At 36.0% G+C, this 17,231-nt stretch overlaps 1 protein-coding gene across 6 annotated transcripts in view; it reads left to right on the top strand.

Annotated features, from left to right (window-relative positions):
• The window catches only part of HMCN1 (hemicentin 1), a 546,437-nt gene that overhangs the window by 469,915 nt on the left and 59,291 nt on the right, over positions 1–17,231 (top strand). For all 6 annotated transcript variants that reach the window (XM_044942718.2, XM_044942717.2, XM_044942719.2 and 3 more), the window contains 4 exons: positions 539–620; positions 5,188–5,457; positions 6,031–6,201; positions 6,337–6,507. In XM_044942718.2, coding sequence (XP_044798653.2) covers positions 539–620; positions 5,188–5,457; positions 6,031–6,201; positions 6,337–6,507 — 694 coding nt within the window. The remainder of the gene's footprint in view (positions 1–538; positions 621–5,187; positions 5,458–6,030; positions 6,202–6,336; positions 6,508–17,231) is intronic.

Below are 17,231 nucleotides of genomic sequence, written 5' to 3'. Positions count from 1 at the left end.
ATTAGATATCAAATCTAAATTCATGTGGTACTTCTTTTCTATATCGTATGTGTATAAATTTATCACTTATGTTCTGTGATTTGCATCACCAGTAAATTAGTTTTTCACTTTCTTTCCTGTATTTCAAGCTTCTAAAGTAGAGGCTGACATTAATGTTTTTAAAACCTCTGTAACAAAGAACTAGATATTTGTTCATTTATTCTGCATAATTAATGCTTTTTAAGATATCTATAAGAATATATTGGCATTTTTCTTTACTAAGATAATTTTGGATAAATCATTATAAAAAATGGTATTTCTGCTTTGGTTTCTACCAGTTATTGTTCCCTGAGAGTTCCCTAGGTTGTTTAGGAAAAAAATTAAGCTAAGAATTTTTTTTTTAAATCTATTTGTATGGTTAAATATATGTAAGTTTTCCTATTTCTATTAAAATACCTTTTCATAAACACAATTGCATAAACAAGCTCATGGTGAAAAAAACTGATTTTTCACTGCTCAGTAGGCTCCTATTTTTATAAAACACTGCTTATTTCCATAGAATGAAGATGCTGGTGATTATACATGTGTAGCTACCAACGAAGCTGGGGTGGTGGAACGCAGCATGAGTCTGACTTTGCAGAGTAAGCTGCTTAATTACTTAAACACTTGATTGAAGAAATGTCCATATAATTGTTCATTTAACTTTGTAGCAAATACAATAATGGTAGCTTTCAGAGTCTAATTTAGTTTGCTGCTGGTGATACAGCAATTGTTATCAACCAGAAGACTGACACAACTTTGCACAGGTATTTTTGTCTATTTTACCTAACATATGCAGTTCAAATTTGCAGTGGTTTGGTATCAGAGCTTTTGTTGTTGTTTGCAATATATTCAGTCAAATACCCTTTTTATAGCTCCCTACCATTCTTGTAAGGAGCTTACAAAGATGTCATTTTATGGCACTTTAAAACTCGGTGTTAAAAATAAAGACTAATGTAAATGAACTCAAGAGTTCTCTGGATCAATTGCTGTCAATCTGTTGTGAAGTATCTGTGTGTTCTTGGCAGGATGAGCATGGTTGTGATGAAGGTCCTCAGTATAAACAATCGGAAGATAGGTTTTGGTAATTTGAAAAGCATGAAAGACTCCAGTGACTCAGTGGACAGTCCCCAGAACCACTTCAGGGGCTGACCTGAGAAATCAGTTTATTTTGTGAATAGGCTCAGTATTTAATGGAATGAATTTACATTTTTTATTCACAATTAAGAGATGCTGTAGACCAGCATTTACTAACAGCTGTTTACCAAACTACTATTCTCTAAAACTTGAATAGATATTTCTCTATTTCTATATATTCTCTGAAATGCTGAATAGATATTTAATAGATATTGAAGACAGTGGTCCCCCCTGCAGCGTTAGTGAGCTATAATTGACAAATAAAACTATGCATATTTAAAGCATACAGTATAGAACTTCCCTGGTGGTCCAGTGGTTAAGACCCTGCGCTTCTACTGCGGGGGGTACAGGTTCAATACCAAGTCAGGAAACTAAGATCCTACATGCCATGTGGCATGGTCAAAAAACATAAAGTGTATAGTGTGATGATTTGATATATATATATATATATATATATATTGAATACACTGTAAAATGATTACCACAATCAAGTTAATTAACATATTCATCACCTCACACATTTTTTTTTTTTTTGGTTTGTTTTTCGTGGGATTTTTAGTGAGAATATTTAAGATCTACTCAGCAAGTTGCAAGTGTAGAGTACAGTGTGACTAACTGGAGTCATCATACTATACATTAGATTCTCAAAAGTTACTCATTTTTATGATGGAAAGTCTCTGTTTTGACCAGTATCTGCCCACATCCCCACCCTTCAGCCCCTGGCCACCCCAAGTCTGTTCTCTGTTCCTGATTTTTTAAGATTCTACATGTAAGTGACAGCATGCAACTATTTGCCTCTTGTCTGGCGTATTTCACGTAACATAATGCCTTCCATGTTGTCACAAATGGCAGGATTCCCTCCTCTTCGCGGCTGAATAATATTCAATAGAATAATATTCTCTTGTTGAATTTTATTCTAATAGGATAAAATTCTAACCTATACAGTAGAATATTATATACATTATATACAATAGAATATATTATTCATAAGCTTGTTTCTGTGTCTAAGATAGTGTTTTATTAAAATACAAATGTACCAAATAATAACTTTATGGATATCATTAGGAGAAAAGTAGAGTGGCATGATTGAATAATTCTGAGAAAAATAGATTAAACAAAGTTTTCATTTATTAAATATGTATATATAAGAGTACCTACTATATGCCAAGCTCTGCTTAGGTGCAGCAGTTTTCTTTACTGCAGTTATTTCCAGAAATGTTAGCATGCAGATGTGAATTTAACTCAATTAGAGGAGGATATAATATTCTAAATTTCCCCCCCAAAAATGTTATTCTCATGAAACGCCCCCCTCCCCTCCCCGCCCCCCCGCAGGGTTTCATGGCTTTCTTGGGTGAATGTACGTAGAGCATCTCACAATTAATCTCCCCAGGAAGAGTAATTCACTGGCCAAGTTTAAGAAAAACTGCATTAGATTAGTTCATCTACATATACTGACAATAAATTCATTGTAATAAATGAGGGATATAAAAAAGTAAAAAATACAATGTTTAAGATTAAAGTACCATAAGGAATGTCTTCATTTAGATAAAATGCTCATATTTAACAAATTATTGTATGACTGAAAGATGTACATATGGAATTTTTTCTTTTCCTTTTTAAATTTTTTTACATATGGGATTTATTGTTAAATAAATTTATAGACTATGTGCCATTGGAAATGTTCAAATATGGAATCTAAATTAAGAGTCTTAGTTTTCACACTTTTTTCACCACAATAATATGAATAGGCTTATTTATTCCATGTTCTTATTTAGTGTGTTGCATGACTAATTGAGCCATTTACTTTATTCAACAACAGTTTATTGAATACATAATGTTATCTGAAACTGGACGGGTGTTCTTAGAGCCCAGAAAGTTCTTAGAGTGATTTTAATATAAACATCAAGTAAGAACGCAATTTGAGGAGGATGCGGACATATATATGAATAATACGTTAATAACACTGAAAGATTCAAACCTCCTGTGAAATAATTCCTTTCGTAAAAGACAACATGTCAGTGATGCTTTTACATAAAATACTATCATAGTAGTATTACCATGAAACACATTTTACTTCTGTTTTTGTTTTGTGTTCTGTCCTTCTGGTCTGTAATATGCAGCCGCCACCCTGAATTCTCTCATGTGCCTTACTTTTTGTTGAGCCAATCCTTCCACCGTTCAGTCTCATCCTAGAATACTCTATCAAGAAAAAACACACTCCCCTATTCTCACCTATTCAAATGTAAACCCTTTAAAGATTTTAACCAAATGTTTAAAACCTGCATGCTCCTGCTGTCCAGGCTGAATCACCTTTCAGAGCTAACTATCTCTATACCATTTGCTTCTCTCCATGGCAGTTCCTTTCTCCTATATATGTGAAGTGAAGTGAAGTCGCTCAGTCATGTCCGACTGTTTGCGACCCCATGGACTGTAGCCTATCATGCTCCTCTGTCCATGGGATTTTCCAGGCAAGAGTGCTGGAGTGGATTGCCATTTCCTTCTCCAGGGTATCTTCCCGACCCAGGAAACGAACCCGGGTCTCCTGCGTTGGAGGCAGACGCTTTAGCATCTGAGCCACCAGGAAAGCCCTCTACTATATATAATCGTACTCATTAAAAAAAAAAAAAAAAAAAAAAAATCCAGTTCAAGCTTCTTCTCCATGAAGTCCTTCATATTCTCTTTCTTGACATTGTAGACCAGTGTAAATATTGTGCCACCAACTTTTTATATTTTATTGTTCCCTTTATCTTTCCAATAACTTCATTTGAACAGCTGTCATCCACTATAGATACTGTTGACCTCTCGCTCCTCCTCGAAACACACTTTGGTTGCTAGGATACCATTTTCTCCTGAATTTCTTCCTTCCTCAGTGATCAGCTCTGAGTATCATTTACAGGCTCATTTTCTGTCCATTTATTACCTAATAATGTTGCAATAGTTTCTATCGTTGGATCTCTCCCTCTCATTTTAGACTCACTCCTGAAGCAGTCTTACCTCTCTCTCTAAGCTTGAGATATGAATATCTAGATATCTCCACTTGACTGTCCTACAGATATCTCAAGCTCAGCATTTCTAAGTGGATGCAAATCATCATTCCTTATTCCTTCCTAAATCTGTTCTTTCTCGTATATTCTACTCAATTTACCCAAAGATACACTGAATTTACCCAAAGATACAAAAAAACCCTGTAGTCATCAATTCCTCCCTTTATGCTATACTATTGAATGGCTAACTCCTATAACTCCTACTTTAATGATTCTTGTATGTCTTCCTTTACCTCATTTCCAGAGACATACTTTTGTTTGATGTATTTAGTCACTATGGTTTATGCTCTCATGTTACCACACATTTATCTATTACGTACTAAATTCTAGTCTACCTATTGTGTTACTAAATTTTATATGTATATTATAGCTCAATAACTGGTTACTTGTCTGTCTTATAAATAGACTCCAAATCCTTTGAAACTAGATACTGTATCTGTGCACAATGCCTGGCAAGAAATAGATTCTCAATATATGTATATATTGAGAATGATAATCAGTGATGAAAGAATAACTTAATAATGACTCTTTACCTCAAAAAATGATGTAAAGAAGAGAACTGAATGTTCACCATGTAAAACACAGACAAAAACAATAACAAAAACAATAAGAACAGTAGTACTAATAATATTGTCTTGTCTTTTGTTGAGGATCTGTGCTTGCATCATCTTAGTTGAGTCAAGATCCTCTGAACTAGGCACCATTTTTAAGGACACAGTGATTCAAAAAGATAGTAAAGAGCAGAGGCAGAATGTGAATCCAGAAAAGCACAACTGCAGAGCCCATGCTCTAGGCTAGACTGCTTAGGGATTTAAAATTTTTACCATTTACTAAATAAAACATTCTGTCAATGGCAATTACAACCTACATTGTATCCAAAAAAAAAATCAGTGTAATTTTTTTCTAAATAATGTTATTATATAATATGACTCACAATGTAATAAATATAATTCCACAAAAACTAAGAAACATATGCTTTTCTCCATAGGTCCTCCTATTATCACTCTTGAACCAGTAGAAACTATTATTAATGCTGGCAGCAAAGTCATCTTGAATTGTCAAGCAACTGGAGAGCCTCGTCCAACCATTTCATGGTCCCGTCAAGGGCACTCTATCCTCTGGGATGAGCGAATTAATGTGTTGTCCAACAACTCATTACATATCGCTGCTGCTCAGAAAGAAGATACGTCTGAGTATGAATGCGTTGCTCGAAACTTGATGGGTTCTGTCCTTGTGAGAGTGCCTGTCATAGTCCAGGGTGAGTGTGATATTCGTTTACCCTGATATATTCTTATTAAACAGACCTGGGGCTATCTAAACAATAAAAATCATTAAACATCTTAGGCCACAGCTCTTGTCCCCTTAAGATACTTCTAGATTATAGGGATAGGACAAACATCACATTACAAACTGACGAGATTAAAATCAGTACAGATGAGAGCTGCAGAATACCAAGTTAATAATTCAAAATCCCAAATGGAATTTTGTTTTTAAAACTTGGTTAAAATTGTTCTCAAAAATCAGTGCACAGTTTTGCTTCAAAGAATGACTTATTTCCAAAAGGTAAACAGCATATAAATGTCTTCGTCGCTCACTATTTCAACAGCCATGTCCGAATGAGTCAGGACTGGAACCAGGAAGAAACTCTAGTTAACTGCTCAGTTCTTCTTGGACGCTTCGGTTTTAATTTTACACGAAAGAAGAGCTTCCATAAACAATGTCTCAGCCTTTCTAGGTTCAGTGCTAGACCCAGTGCATATCTTCCATGAAATCTGACTTACAGTGTTTGTATTTACAATAACAGAGACCAAGTACAGTGTTTTATTTGCAGTGCCTGGTGGCTTTTCCCAGTGGTCGGCCTGGACACCCTGCAGTGTCACCTGTGGGAAAGGGATCCAGAAGAGGAGTCGTCTGTGCAACAACCCCTCTCCAGCCAACGGGGGGAAGCCTTGCCAGGGATCGGATTCAGAAATGCAAAACTGTCACCAGAAGCCGTGTCCAGGTACACCTCTTTATTCAACAGACAGGCACGTGGTTCAATAGATACCCACTTCTGTTCCCTAAGTATGGCTTGTCTCAGTATAAGTTCTTTCTATTGAAATGTCTCTGATCGTGTTAACGTGTCGCCTTTGGATAGTGGATGGGAACTGGTCAGAATGGAGTCCCTGGGAAGAATGCACGAGGAGCTGTGGACGCGGCAACCGAACCAGGACCAGAACTTGCAATAATCCATCAGCTCAACACGGTGGGCGGCCGTGTGAAGGGACTGCCGTGGAAATCATCATGTGCAACATTCGGCCTTGCCCAGGTGAGAACCTAGAGATGGGCAAAACTTGCATCTTTTTGACCCATACAAAGGAGTTATAATTATCTTTTCTTCTTTATTGGAAAGAGATGTTATGGCTTCAACCTTTGAACACATTCTCTATGTTTCACTTCTGTCTCATGGATGAATATATGGAGGTGTGGCATTAAATCAGTGTTAATTCAAGTACCTGATTTAACTGAACATGAGAAAGAGTTCCAAACTGTGATATATTTTTAATCATTTAAATGCAATCAAATTAATAGAATTTTAGAGATGTTGAAGACCTTAGATAACAGCTCATCTAGTCATTAATTTTCAGATGAGAAAAATGAAGCCTAGAGAGGTTAAAGACCTGCCCAGAAATACAGCTTGGCAAGGAGAAAATAGCATTAGCTACATTCACTCAATAAATGTCATGTGCTAGGAACCATGCTTAGGACCTTATCTACATGTCATTTTTGACTTTGTGAAACAACATAGGTATTTTAGGGTTCTAGGTGTCTTCACTATAAGAATCTTTGCTGCCAGGCAAGCAGTACTGCCGCACAACTAAATAGACCATAAGACAATTTTGCTGTAAAAGATAAATTAATGAAAATAAAGGTACATCTAAAAGATATAATTAAGATGAAAAATTGAAACCAAAGTTTTTAAACAATTTGTTGTGAAAAATTAAAAATGAAAATACTTTAGAAAATACTTTAATATATTCCAAATGTGTGTAAATTCATGTTATAGTTGTATTGCTTCCCAATGGTTCAAGTGGTAAAGAATCTACATGCAATGCAGGAGATGCAGGAAACTTGAGTTTGATCCCTGGATCAGGAGGATCCCCTGGAGAAGGAAATGGCAACCCACTCCAGTGTTGTTGCCAGGGAAATCCCATGGACAGAAGAGCCTGGTGGGCTACTGTTCATAGGGTTGCAAAGTCAGACATGACTGAGCTTGCATGCACATAGTTGTATTGGGGTATATCTTGGAAAACAAAGTTACTTCCTTTCTCAAAGTTTATCATCAATGATTCAGGATCTTAGTGTGTTAGCCACTTAGTCATGTCCGACTCTTTGCAACCCCACGGACTGTAGCCCACCAGGCTCCTCTGTCCATGGGATTTCCAAGGCAAGAATACTAGAGTAGGTTTCCATTTCCTTCTCCAGAGGATCTTCCCAACCCAAGGATTGAAGCCGGATCTCCCACATTGCAGGCAGATTCTTTACGGTTTGAGCCACTAGGGAAACCCTCAGAATCTTATGTTGGATATAAATTCTTACAGATGTAAAAAAAATCTGCTGTTAAGTCTTTTCAGCTGTCCCCTGAGAGTAAAATGAACAGAGGAGGGATACTGCTATTTCTTATCAATATATGTAACATGTATAGCTGATCATACATATCTGGACCACAGTTAAATGTTCCATCCCATTCTCAGTCCTTATATTTCACCAAATTCTCTAAGTCAGATTCTGTCTCAAATACCACAATTCTGACTACATTATGTTACCATTTTCTAGAAACATATTCATCAGGAAACACATAACCTTTTCCTTTTGCAGGAATATAAGAAGAGCTTGATGCATTTGCCTGCAACTTCTAATATTGTGTGATAAATTTGATACAGACAGCATTAGAAAGCAATCTGTATTACCTAAATTAGCTAAAAATGATACTGGAATACTTAATGCTCCTAAAGGCTGTTATGAATTACAGTTAGTCACTCAGTCATGCCTGACTCTTTGCAACCCCATGGACTGTATAGCCTGTCAGGCTGCTCTGTCCATGGAATTGTCCAGGCAAGAATACTGGAGTGTGTACCTATTCCCTTCTCCAGGGGATCTTCCTGACCCAGGGATTGAACCCAGAGATTGAATACAGGGTCTTCTGTATTGCAGGCAGATTCTTTACTGTCTGAGGCACCAGGGAAGCCCCTATCATATGAATTATTCATCACCCTTTTATATTCACCATAGCTTGGTAAATCTTTGCTTTTGACAGGTGGGAGGGATGACTGTTCACCAAAGGATTTACAAACTGATATGTTATCACTTTAGTATGGTATGCAATCCGACTTTCTACCTTTTTTTTTTTTTTAGCTCTACCAGTTTATTGCTACCAACCCATCACCCTCCACCCTCATGCACACATGCTCAGTCATGTAACCCCATGGACTACAGCCTGCCAGGCTCCTCTGTCCATGGACTTTTCCAGGCAAGAATACTGGAGTGGGTTGCCATTTCCTTCTCCATGACTTTATACTCTTATTTCACACTTCCAGTAAGTTTTCTTATCACTGTATTTTCTATCAAGTCAGTATACATTGTCATCTACTTTTCTAAGACCATCACATCTGCTCATTACTCTATAGATCTTAATATAGATGTGTATAATATAAAAATGGGAACACTGAGTCAGTGGAGAAATGAAACCACTGCCAACTAGTTGAAACATGTCAACCAGTTATTTTATCTTTCACAGCAAAATTGCCCCATAGCCAATTAGTTGGAGAACCTCTTTGGGGCAAAGATTCTCAGAGTGACTATACCTGGTGTGGTATATTAGGGCTTTTTCAGATTAAAGTGACAGAAATTAAATGTAAATAAATAGACCATCTATTTAGACCATCTAAATAGACCAAGCTTAAATACTAAGCTTCCATAGAAAATTCTATTTTCAGGTATGACTGAATCCAAGAATTTGGCTAATGTTTGTACCAGAGTGTTTTCTATCTCTCATCTCTGCTTTCCTTTCTTTGGCTTTATTCTTCATTAGACTCTTTCCGTGTGGAAAAAAATGACTGGTGGTACCTGGCCTACAAGGGCCTTAGAATCTAAGGCCTCAGAGCAAAAGAGTTCCTCTCTCTCAGAATTTGTATCAGCCTCTGGGAAGGAACCCTGCTTGATTTTGTGGGTCCCAGGCTCACCTCTGAACTCAGGGAGTCCAGAGAAGGATATGGTTCTGAGAGCCAGCTTGGGCTACTTCCCCACAGTGGATCAAGAGAGGCAGGGCTCCTTGTTTGACAGCCTGAAAGAAATCCTATGGAATAGAAGAGTGGCTGTTGATTCATTCATTCCTTAACTCACTCGTTAATCCAACAGATACTTATTGAGCACTCAGCCTGTGTTCAAGGCACTGTTCTAACTGCTAGAATTAGAATGGTAAATGGAGAATATCATTCACATACTGATAAGCATATAGAACAGACTCAAGAGTTGAAGTGATAGAGCATACCTGGAAGAGATACTTTACCTGAGATGGTCTAAAAAAGGGATGTTAACAAAAATGAAATAGTTACCCTCTGCATTGGGTATTGCATTCTATTGCACAATTCAGGAAATTATAGGATAAAATATTTGATATGAGAAAATAATATGATAATTTACTGAGGTTATATAACTACTAAAAAGTGAATTAAGGACTTGTACCCAAGTTGATCTGATTCCTAAGCCTATTCACTTAGATCTTGAGTGTCTTAATTTGCAGCTCAGAATTTCTATTATGTTATAAAAATTAAATAATCTTATGAAATCTTAAATAAAAAAGCCAAAATTATTTTAATCTTGAACAATTAGAAAGCTAATTATAACAACATATCAAACCAGAAATACCTGATTAATCTTTGTATAGTTTATCAGCTATGATATCATTTAGCTTTTCATTATATAGATATTTGTACATGTCCTAAAACTCAAGGTGTCTTTTCTTTCTGTTTTTATTGAGTAACTATTGGCTTACTGCAGTCTTGCTCGCTGTTCTGTTGGCTTACTGATTTTTAGACTTTCTTTGGTTATCTCTCAGCCCCTAAACTGAATTTAGCTGTTATTATGCATATTGTCAGTGGTGTTCTGGATCCACTCTCTGAGAGCGTGTGTCTCTTCCCAGTGGGAGTTTCATGGCATCACATTAATAGGTAGATACAGACCATGGTGGGAGTGTTTTGTATCATAAAAACTATAGATGCTATAAATCAGAGTTTCCTCTCTACTCCCAGAGAGCTGGCTGTTAAACATTTATCAGTGTATAGCACTGCAAAATGGGCAGATAGCCTAAGATGGTCTTTTTCATCCAGGGGGTATGTCACATCTTAGGGACAGAAGAGGTTTTCTTTTAATACATTGTTGGATTCAACTTGATAATATTTGTTGAGACTTTTTACATCTATGTTCATGAGAGATATTAGCCTGTACTTTCCTTTTTTTGTAGTGTCTTTGTCTGGTTTTAGTATTAGGGTGATGCTGGCCTTATAGAAAGAGTTAGGAAGTAGTCTCTCTGCTCTGTCCTCTGAAAGAAAAGGTAGAGAATTGGTATATGGTACATTTTTTCCCACATATCTTTGGTAAAATTCAACAGTAAACCCAACTGGTACTGTGTTTTCTGTTATGGACATTTATTAAGTAGTGATTACATTTCTTTAATAGATACAGAAGTATTCAAACTTTTTTCTCATGTCATTTTTGGCAAATTGTGTCTTTCAAGGAGTTGGTCCATTCCATCTAGGTTGTCAAATTGGCAGACATAGAGTTGTTCAAACTCTATTAATATTCCTTTTAATATTTTTAATACCCATAGGATCTATAGAGATGCCTCCTCTTTTATTTCTGATAATAATAATTTGTATTCTTTTTCTCTTGATTAGCCTGGCTAGAATCTTACTGATTTTACTGATCTTTTCAAAGAATCAGCTTTGGGTTTCACTGATTATTATCTATTGATTTCCTATGTTCAGTTTCACTAATCTCTGCTCTAATTCTATTTCTTTTCTTCTTACTTTAGATTTCATTTTCTCTTTTTTAGTTTCCTAAGGTGGAAATGTAGATGATTTATTTTAGATCTTTTCTAATATAAGCATTCAATACTATGAATTTCCCTCTAAGCACTACTTTTGCTGTATCCCACAAATTTTGATAAGTTGCATTTTCATTTGCATTTAATTCAAAATATTTTTAATATCTCGAGATTTCTTCTTTGAAATTGTATTATTTAGTAGTGTGTTATTTAATCTCCACATATTTGGGGATTTTTGCATCTATCTATTATTGATTTCTAGCTTGATTCCACTGTGGTCTGAGAGCAGACATCATATAATTTACATTTTTTTAAATTTGTTAAAGTATATTTTATGACTCAGAATGTGGTCCACCTTGATGAATGTGCCATGTGAGCCTGAGAACAATGTAAATTCTGCTGTTCTCAGATGAACTAGTCTATAGACGTCAACTGTATGTAGTTGATTGCTGTTCTTGAGTTCAATCATTTTCTTATTATTTTTCTGCCTGCTGGATCTATCATTTCTGATTTTTCCCAGTCATATATGCTTCATAAACTTTTTCCCATTCCATAATCTCTTCCAAGATCACACATGCATTTATGTGTCATGTTTCTTTAGTCCCTTTCACTTGGAACAATTTCTTAGCTACTTTTTACGGCCTTGCTATTTTTTAAGTCTGTATGCTAGTCATTTTGTAAGAATTTTCCATTTAGGTGTGTCTGATATTTTTTCATGATTAGATTCAGATTTTGCATTCTGGCAGACATATCACAGAAATGATTTTGTGTCCTCAGTACATCATATCACGTGACATCTCAAACTGGCGATGTTAACTTTGTTCAGTTTAAGGTGGTGTTTTCCAGTGTGTAGTTACTATAGTTACCTTTGTAATTAATATGCATTTTGTAGGGAAACTTTTAAGACTTCATAAACATCTTGTTTCTTATCAGTCTTTTACCAGTTTTAGCATCTATTTATGATTTATTTTTGCTTTAAATCAGTTATTGCTATGATATTACAAGACATTTTATTATTTTTTTTTAATTTTATTTTATTTTTAGACTTTACATAACTGTATTAGTTTTGCCAAATATCAAAATGAATCCACCACAGGTATACACATGTTCCCCATCCTGAACCCTCCTCCCTCCTCCCTCCCCATTCCATCCCTCTGGGTCGTCCCAGTGCACCAGCCCCAAGCATCCAGTATCGTGCATCGAACCTGGACTGGCAACTCATTTCATACATGATATTTTACAAGTTTCAATGCCATTCTCCCAAATCTTCCCACCCTCTCCCTCTCTCACAGAGTCCATAAGACTATTCTATACATCAGTGTCTCTTTTGCTGTCTTGTACACAGGGTTATTGTTATCATCTTTCTAAATTCCATATATATGCGTTAGTATACTGTATTGGTGTTTTTCTTTCTGGCTTACTTCACTCTGTATAATAGGCTCCAGTTGTCAGCCACCTCATTAGAACTGATTCAAATGTATTCTTTTTAATGGCTGAGTAATACTCCATTGTGTATATGTACCAAAGCTTTCTTATCCATTCATCTGCTGATGGACATCTAGGTTGCTTCCATGTCCTGGCTATTATAAACAGTGCTGCGATGAACACTGGGGTACTCGTGTCTCTTTCCCTTCTGGTTTCCTCAGTGTGTATGCCCAGCAGTGGGATTGCTGGATCATAAGGCAGGTCTATTTCCAGTTTTTTAAGGAATCTCCACACTGTTCTCCATAGTGGCTGTACTAGTTTGCATTCCCACCAACAGTGTAAGAGGGTTCCCTTTTCTCCACACCCTCTCCAGCATTTATTACTTGTAGACTTTTGGATCGCAGCCATTCTGACTGGTGTGAAATGGTACCTCATAGTGGTTTTGATTTGCATTTCTCTGATAATGAGTGATGTTGAGCATCTTTTCATGTGTTTGTTAGCCATCTGTATGTCTTCTTTGGAGAAATGTCTATTTAGTTCTTTGGCCCATTTTTTGATTGGGTCATTGATTTTTCTGGAGTTGAGCTGTAGGAGTTGCTTGTATATTCTCGAGATTAGTTGTTTGTCAGTTGCTTCATTTGCTATTATCTTCTCCCATTCTGAAGGCTGTCTTTTCACCTTGCTAATAGTTTCCTTTGATGTGCAGAAGCTTTTAAGTTTAATGAGGTCCCATTTGTTTATTTTTGCTTTTATTTCCAATATTCTGGGAGGTGGGTCATAGAGGATCCTGCTGTGATGTATGTCAGAGAGTGTTTTGCCTATGTTCTCCTCTAGGAGTTTTATAGTTTCTGGTCTTACGTTTAGATCTTTAATCCATTTTGAGTTTATTTTTGTGTATGGTGTTAGAAAGTGTTCTAGTTTCATTCTTTTACAAGTGGTTGACCAGAGTTCCCAGCACCACTTGTTAAAGAGATTGTCTTTAATCCATTGTATATTCTTGCCTCCTTTGTCAAAGATAAGGTGTCCATATGTGCGTGGATTTATCTCTGGGCTTTCTATTTTGTTCCATTGATCTATATTTCTGTCTTTGTGCCAGTACCATACCGTCTTGATAACTGTGGCTTTGTAGTAGAGCCTGAAGTCAGGTAGGTTGATTCCTCCAGTTCCATTCTTCTTTCTCAAGATCGCTTTTGCTATTCGAGGTTTTTTGTTTTTCCATACAAATTGTGAAATTATTTGTTCTAGCTCTGTGAAGAATGCTGTTGGTAGCTTGATAGGGATTGCATTGAATCTATAGATTGCTTTGGGTAGTATACTCATTTTCACTATATTGATTCTTCCAATCCACGAACATGGTATATTTCTCCATCTGTTAGTGTCCTCTTTGATTTCTTTCACCAGTGTTTTATAGTTTTCTATATATAGGTCTTTAGATTCTTTAGGTAGATATATTCCTAAGTATTTTATTCTTTCCATTGCAATGGTGAATGGAATTGTTTCCTTAATTTCTCTTTCTGTTTTCTCATTATTAGTGTATAGGAATGCAAGGGATTTCTGTGTGTTGATTTTATATCCTGCAGCTTTACTATAGTCATTGATTAGTTCTAGTAATTTTCTGGTGGAGTCTTTAGGGTTTTCTATGTAGAGGATCATGTCATCTGCAAACAGTGAGAGCTTTACTTCTTCTTTTCCAATTTGGATTCCTTTTATTTCTTTTTCTGTTCTGATTGCTGTGGCCAAAACTTCCAAAACTATGTTGAATAGTAATGGTGAAAGTGGGCACCCTTGTCTTGTTCCTGACTTTAGAGGAAATGCTTTCAATTTTTCACCATTGAGGATAATGTTTGCTGTGGGTTTGTCATATATAGCTTTTATTATGTTGAGGTATGTTCCTTCTATTCCTGCTTTCTGGAGAGTTTTGATCATAAATGGATGTTGAATTTTGTTAAAGGCTTTCTCTGCATCTATTGAGATAATCATATGGTTTTTATTTTTCAATTTGTTAATGTGGTGTATTACATTGATTGATTTGTGGATATTGAAGAATCCTTGCATCCCTGGGATACAGCCCACTTGGTCATGGTGTATGATCTTTTTAATGTGTTGTTGGATTCTGATTGCTAGAATTTTGTTAAGGATTTTTGCATCTATGTTCATCAGTGATATTGGCCTGTAGTTTTCTTTTTTGTGTGGGATCTTTGTCAGGTTTTGGTATTAGGGTGATGGTGGCCTCATAGAATGAGTTTGGAAGTTTACCATCCTCTGCAAATTTCTGGAAGAGTTTGAGCAGGATAGGTGTTAGCTCTTCTCTAAATTTTTGGTAGAATTCAGCTGTGAAGCCGTCTGGACCTGGGCTTTTGTTTGCTGGAAGATTTTTTATTACAGTTTCAATTTCCGTGCTTGTGATGGGTCTGTTAAGATTTTCTATTTCTTCCTGGTCGAGTTTTGGAAAGTTGTACTTTTCTAAGAATTTGTCCATTTCTTCCTCGTTGTCCATTTTATTGGCATATAATTGTTGATAGCAGTCTCTTATGATCCTTTGTATTCCTGTGTTGTCTGTTGTGATCTCTCCATTTTCATTTCTAATTTTATTGATTTGATTTTTCTCCCTTTGTTTCTTGATGAGTCTGGCTAATGGTTTGTCAATTTTATTTATCCTTTCAAAGAACCAGCTTTTGGTTTTGTTGATTTTTGCTATGGTCTCTCTTGTTTATTTTGCATTTATTTCTGCCCTAATTTTTAAGATTTCTTTCCTTCCACTAACCCTGGGGTTCTTCATTTCTTCCTTTTCTAGTTGCTTTAGGTGTAGAGTTAGGTTATTTATTTGACTTTTTTCTTGTTTCTTGAGGTGTGCCTGTATTGCTATGAACTTTCCTCTTAGGACTGCTTTAACCGTGTCCCACAGGTTTTGGGTTGTTGTGTTTTCATTTTCATTCGTTTCTATGCAAGTTTTGATTTCTTTTTTGATTTCTTCTGTGATTTGTTGGTTATTCAGCAGCGTGTTGTTCAGCCTCCATATGTTGGATTTTTTAATAGTTTTTCTCCTGTAATTGAGATCTAATCTTACTGCATTGTGGTCAGAAAAGATGCTTGGAATGATTTCTATTTTTTTGAATTTACCAAGGCTAGCTTTATGGCCCAGGATGTGATCTATCCTGGAGAAGGTTCCATGTGCGCTTGAGAAGAAGGTGAAATTCATTGTTTTGGGATGAAATGTCCTATAGATATCAATTAGGTCTAACTGGTCTATTGTATCATTTAAAGTTTGTGTTTCCTTGTTAATTTTCTGTTTAGTTGATCTATCCATAGGTGTGAGTGGGGTATTAAAGTCTCCCACTATTATTGTGTTATTGTTAATTTCTTCTTTCATACTTGGTAGCATTTGTCTTACATACTGCGGTGCTCCCGTGTTGGGTGCATATATATTTATAATTGTTATATCTTCTTCTTGGATTGATCCTTTGATCATTATGTAGTGACCATCTTTGTCTCTTTTCACAGTCTTTGTTTTAAAGTCTATTTTATCTGATATGAGTATTGCTACTCCTGCTTTCTTTTGGTCCCTATTTGCATGGAAAATCTTTTTCCAGCCCTTCACTTTCAGTCTGTATGTGTCCCCTGTTTTGAGGTGGGTCTCTTGTAGACAACATATTTAGGGATCTTGTTTTTGTATCCATTCAGCCAGTCTTTGTCTTTTGGTTGGGGCATTCAACCCATTTACGGTAATTACTGATAAGTATGACCCTGTTGCCATTTACTTTATTGTTTTGGGTTCGAATTTATACACCATTTTTGTGTTTCCTGTCTAGAGAATATCCTTTAGTATTTGTTGGAGAGCTGGTTTGGTGGTGCAGAATTCTCTCAGCTTTTGCTTGTCTGAAAAGCTTTTGATTTCTCCTTCATACTTGAATGAGATCCTTGCTGGGTACAATAATCTGGGCTGTAGGTTATTTTCTTTCATCATTTTAAGTATGTCTTGCCATTCCCTCCTGGCTTGAAGAGTTTCTATTGAAAGATCAGCTGTTATCCTTATGGGAATTCCCTTGTGTGTTATTTGTTGTTTTTCCCTTGCTGCTTTTAATATTTGTTCTTTGTGTTTGATCTTTGTTAATTTGATTACTATGTGTCTTGGGGTGTTTCGCCTTGGGTTTATCCTGTTTGGGACTCTCTGGGTTTCTTGGACTTGGGTGATTATTTCCTTCCCCATTTTAGGGAAGTTTTCAACTATTATCTCCTCAAGTATTTTCTCATGGTCTGTCTTTTTGTCTTCTTCTGGGACCCCTATGATTCGAATGTTGTAGCGTTTAATATTGTCCTGGAGGTCTCTGAGATTGTCCTCATTTCTTTTAATTCGTTTTTCTTTTATCCTGATTCATTTATTTCTACCATTCTATCTTCTAATTCACTAATCCTATCTTCTGCCTCTGTTATTCTACTATTTGTTGCCTCCAGAGTGTTTTTAATTTCACTTATTGCATTATTCATTATATATTGACTCTTTTTTATTTCTTCTAAGTCCTTGT

The sequence above is a fragment of the Bubalus bubalis genome, chromosome 5 (assembly GCF_019923935.1).
Source record: "Bubalus bubalis isolate 160015118507 breed Murrah chromosome 5, NDDB_SH_1, whole genome shotgun sequence".
In the NCBI taxonomy this organism is placed as follows: domain Eukaryota; kingdom Metazoa; phylum Chordata; class Mammalia; order Artiodactyla; family Bovidae; genus Bubalus; species Bubalus bubalis.
This window is presented reverse-complemented; position numbering and strand designations above follow the sequence as displayed.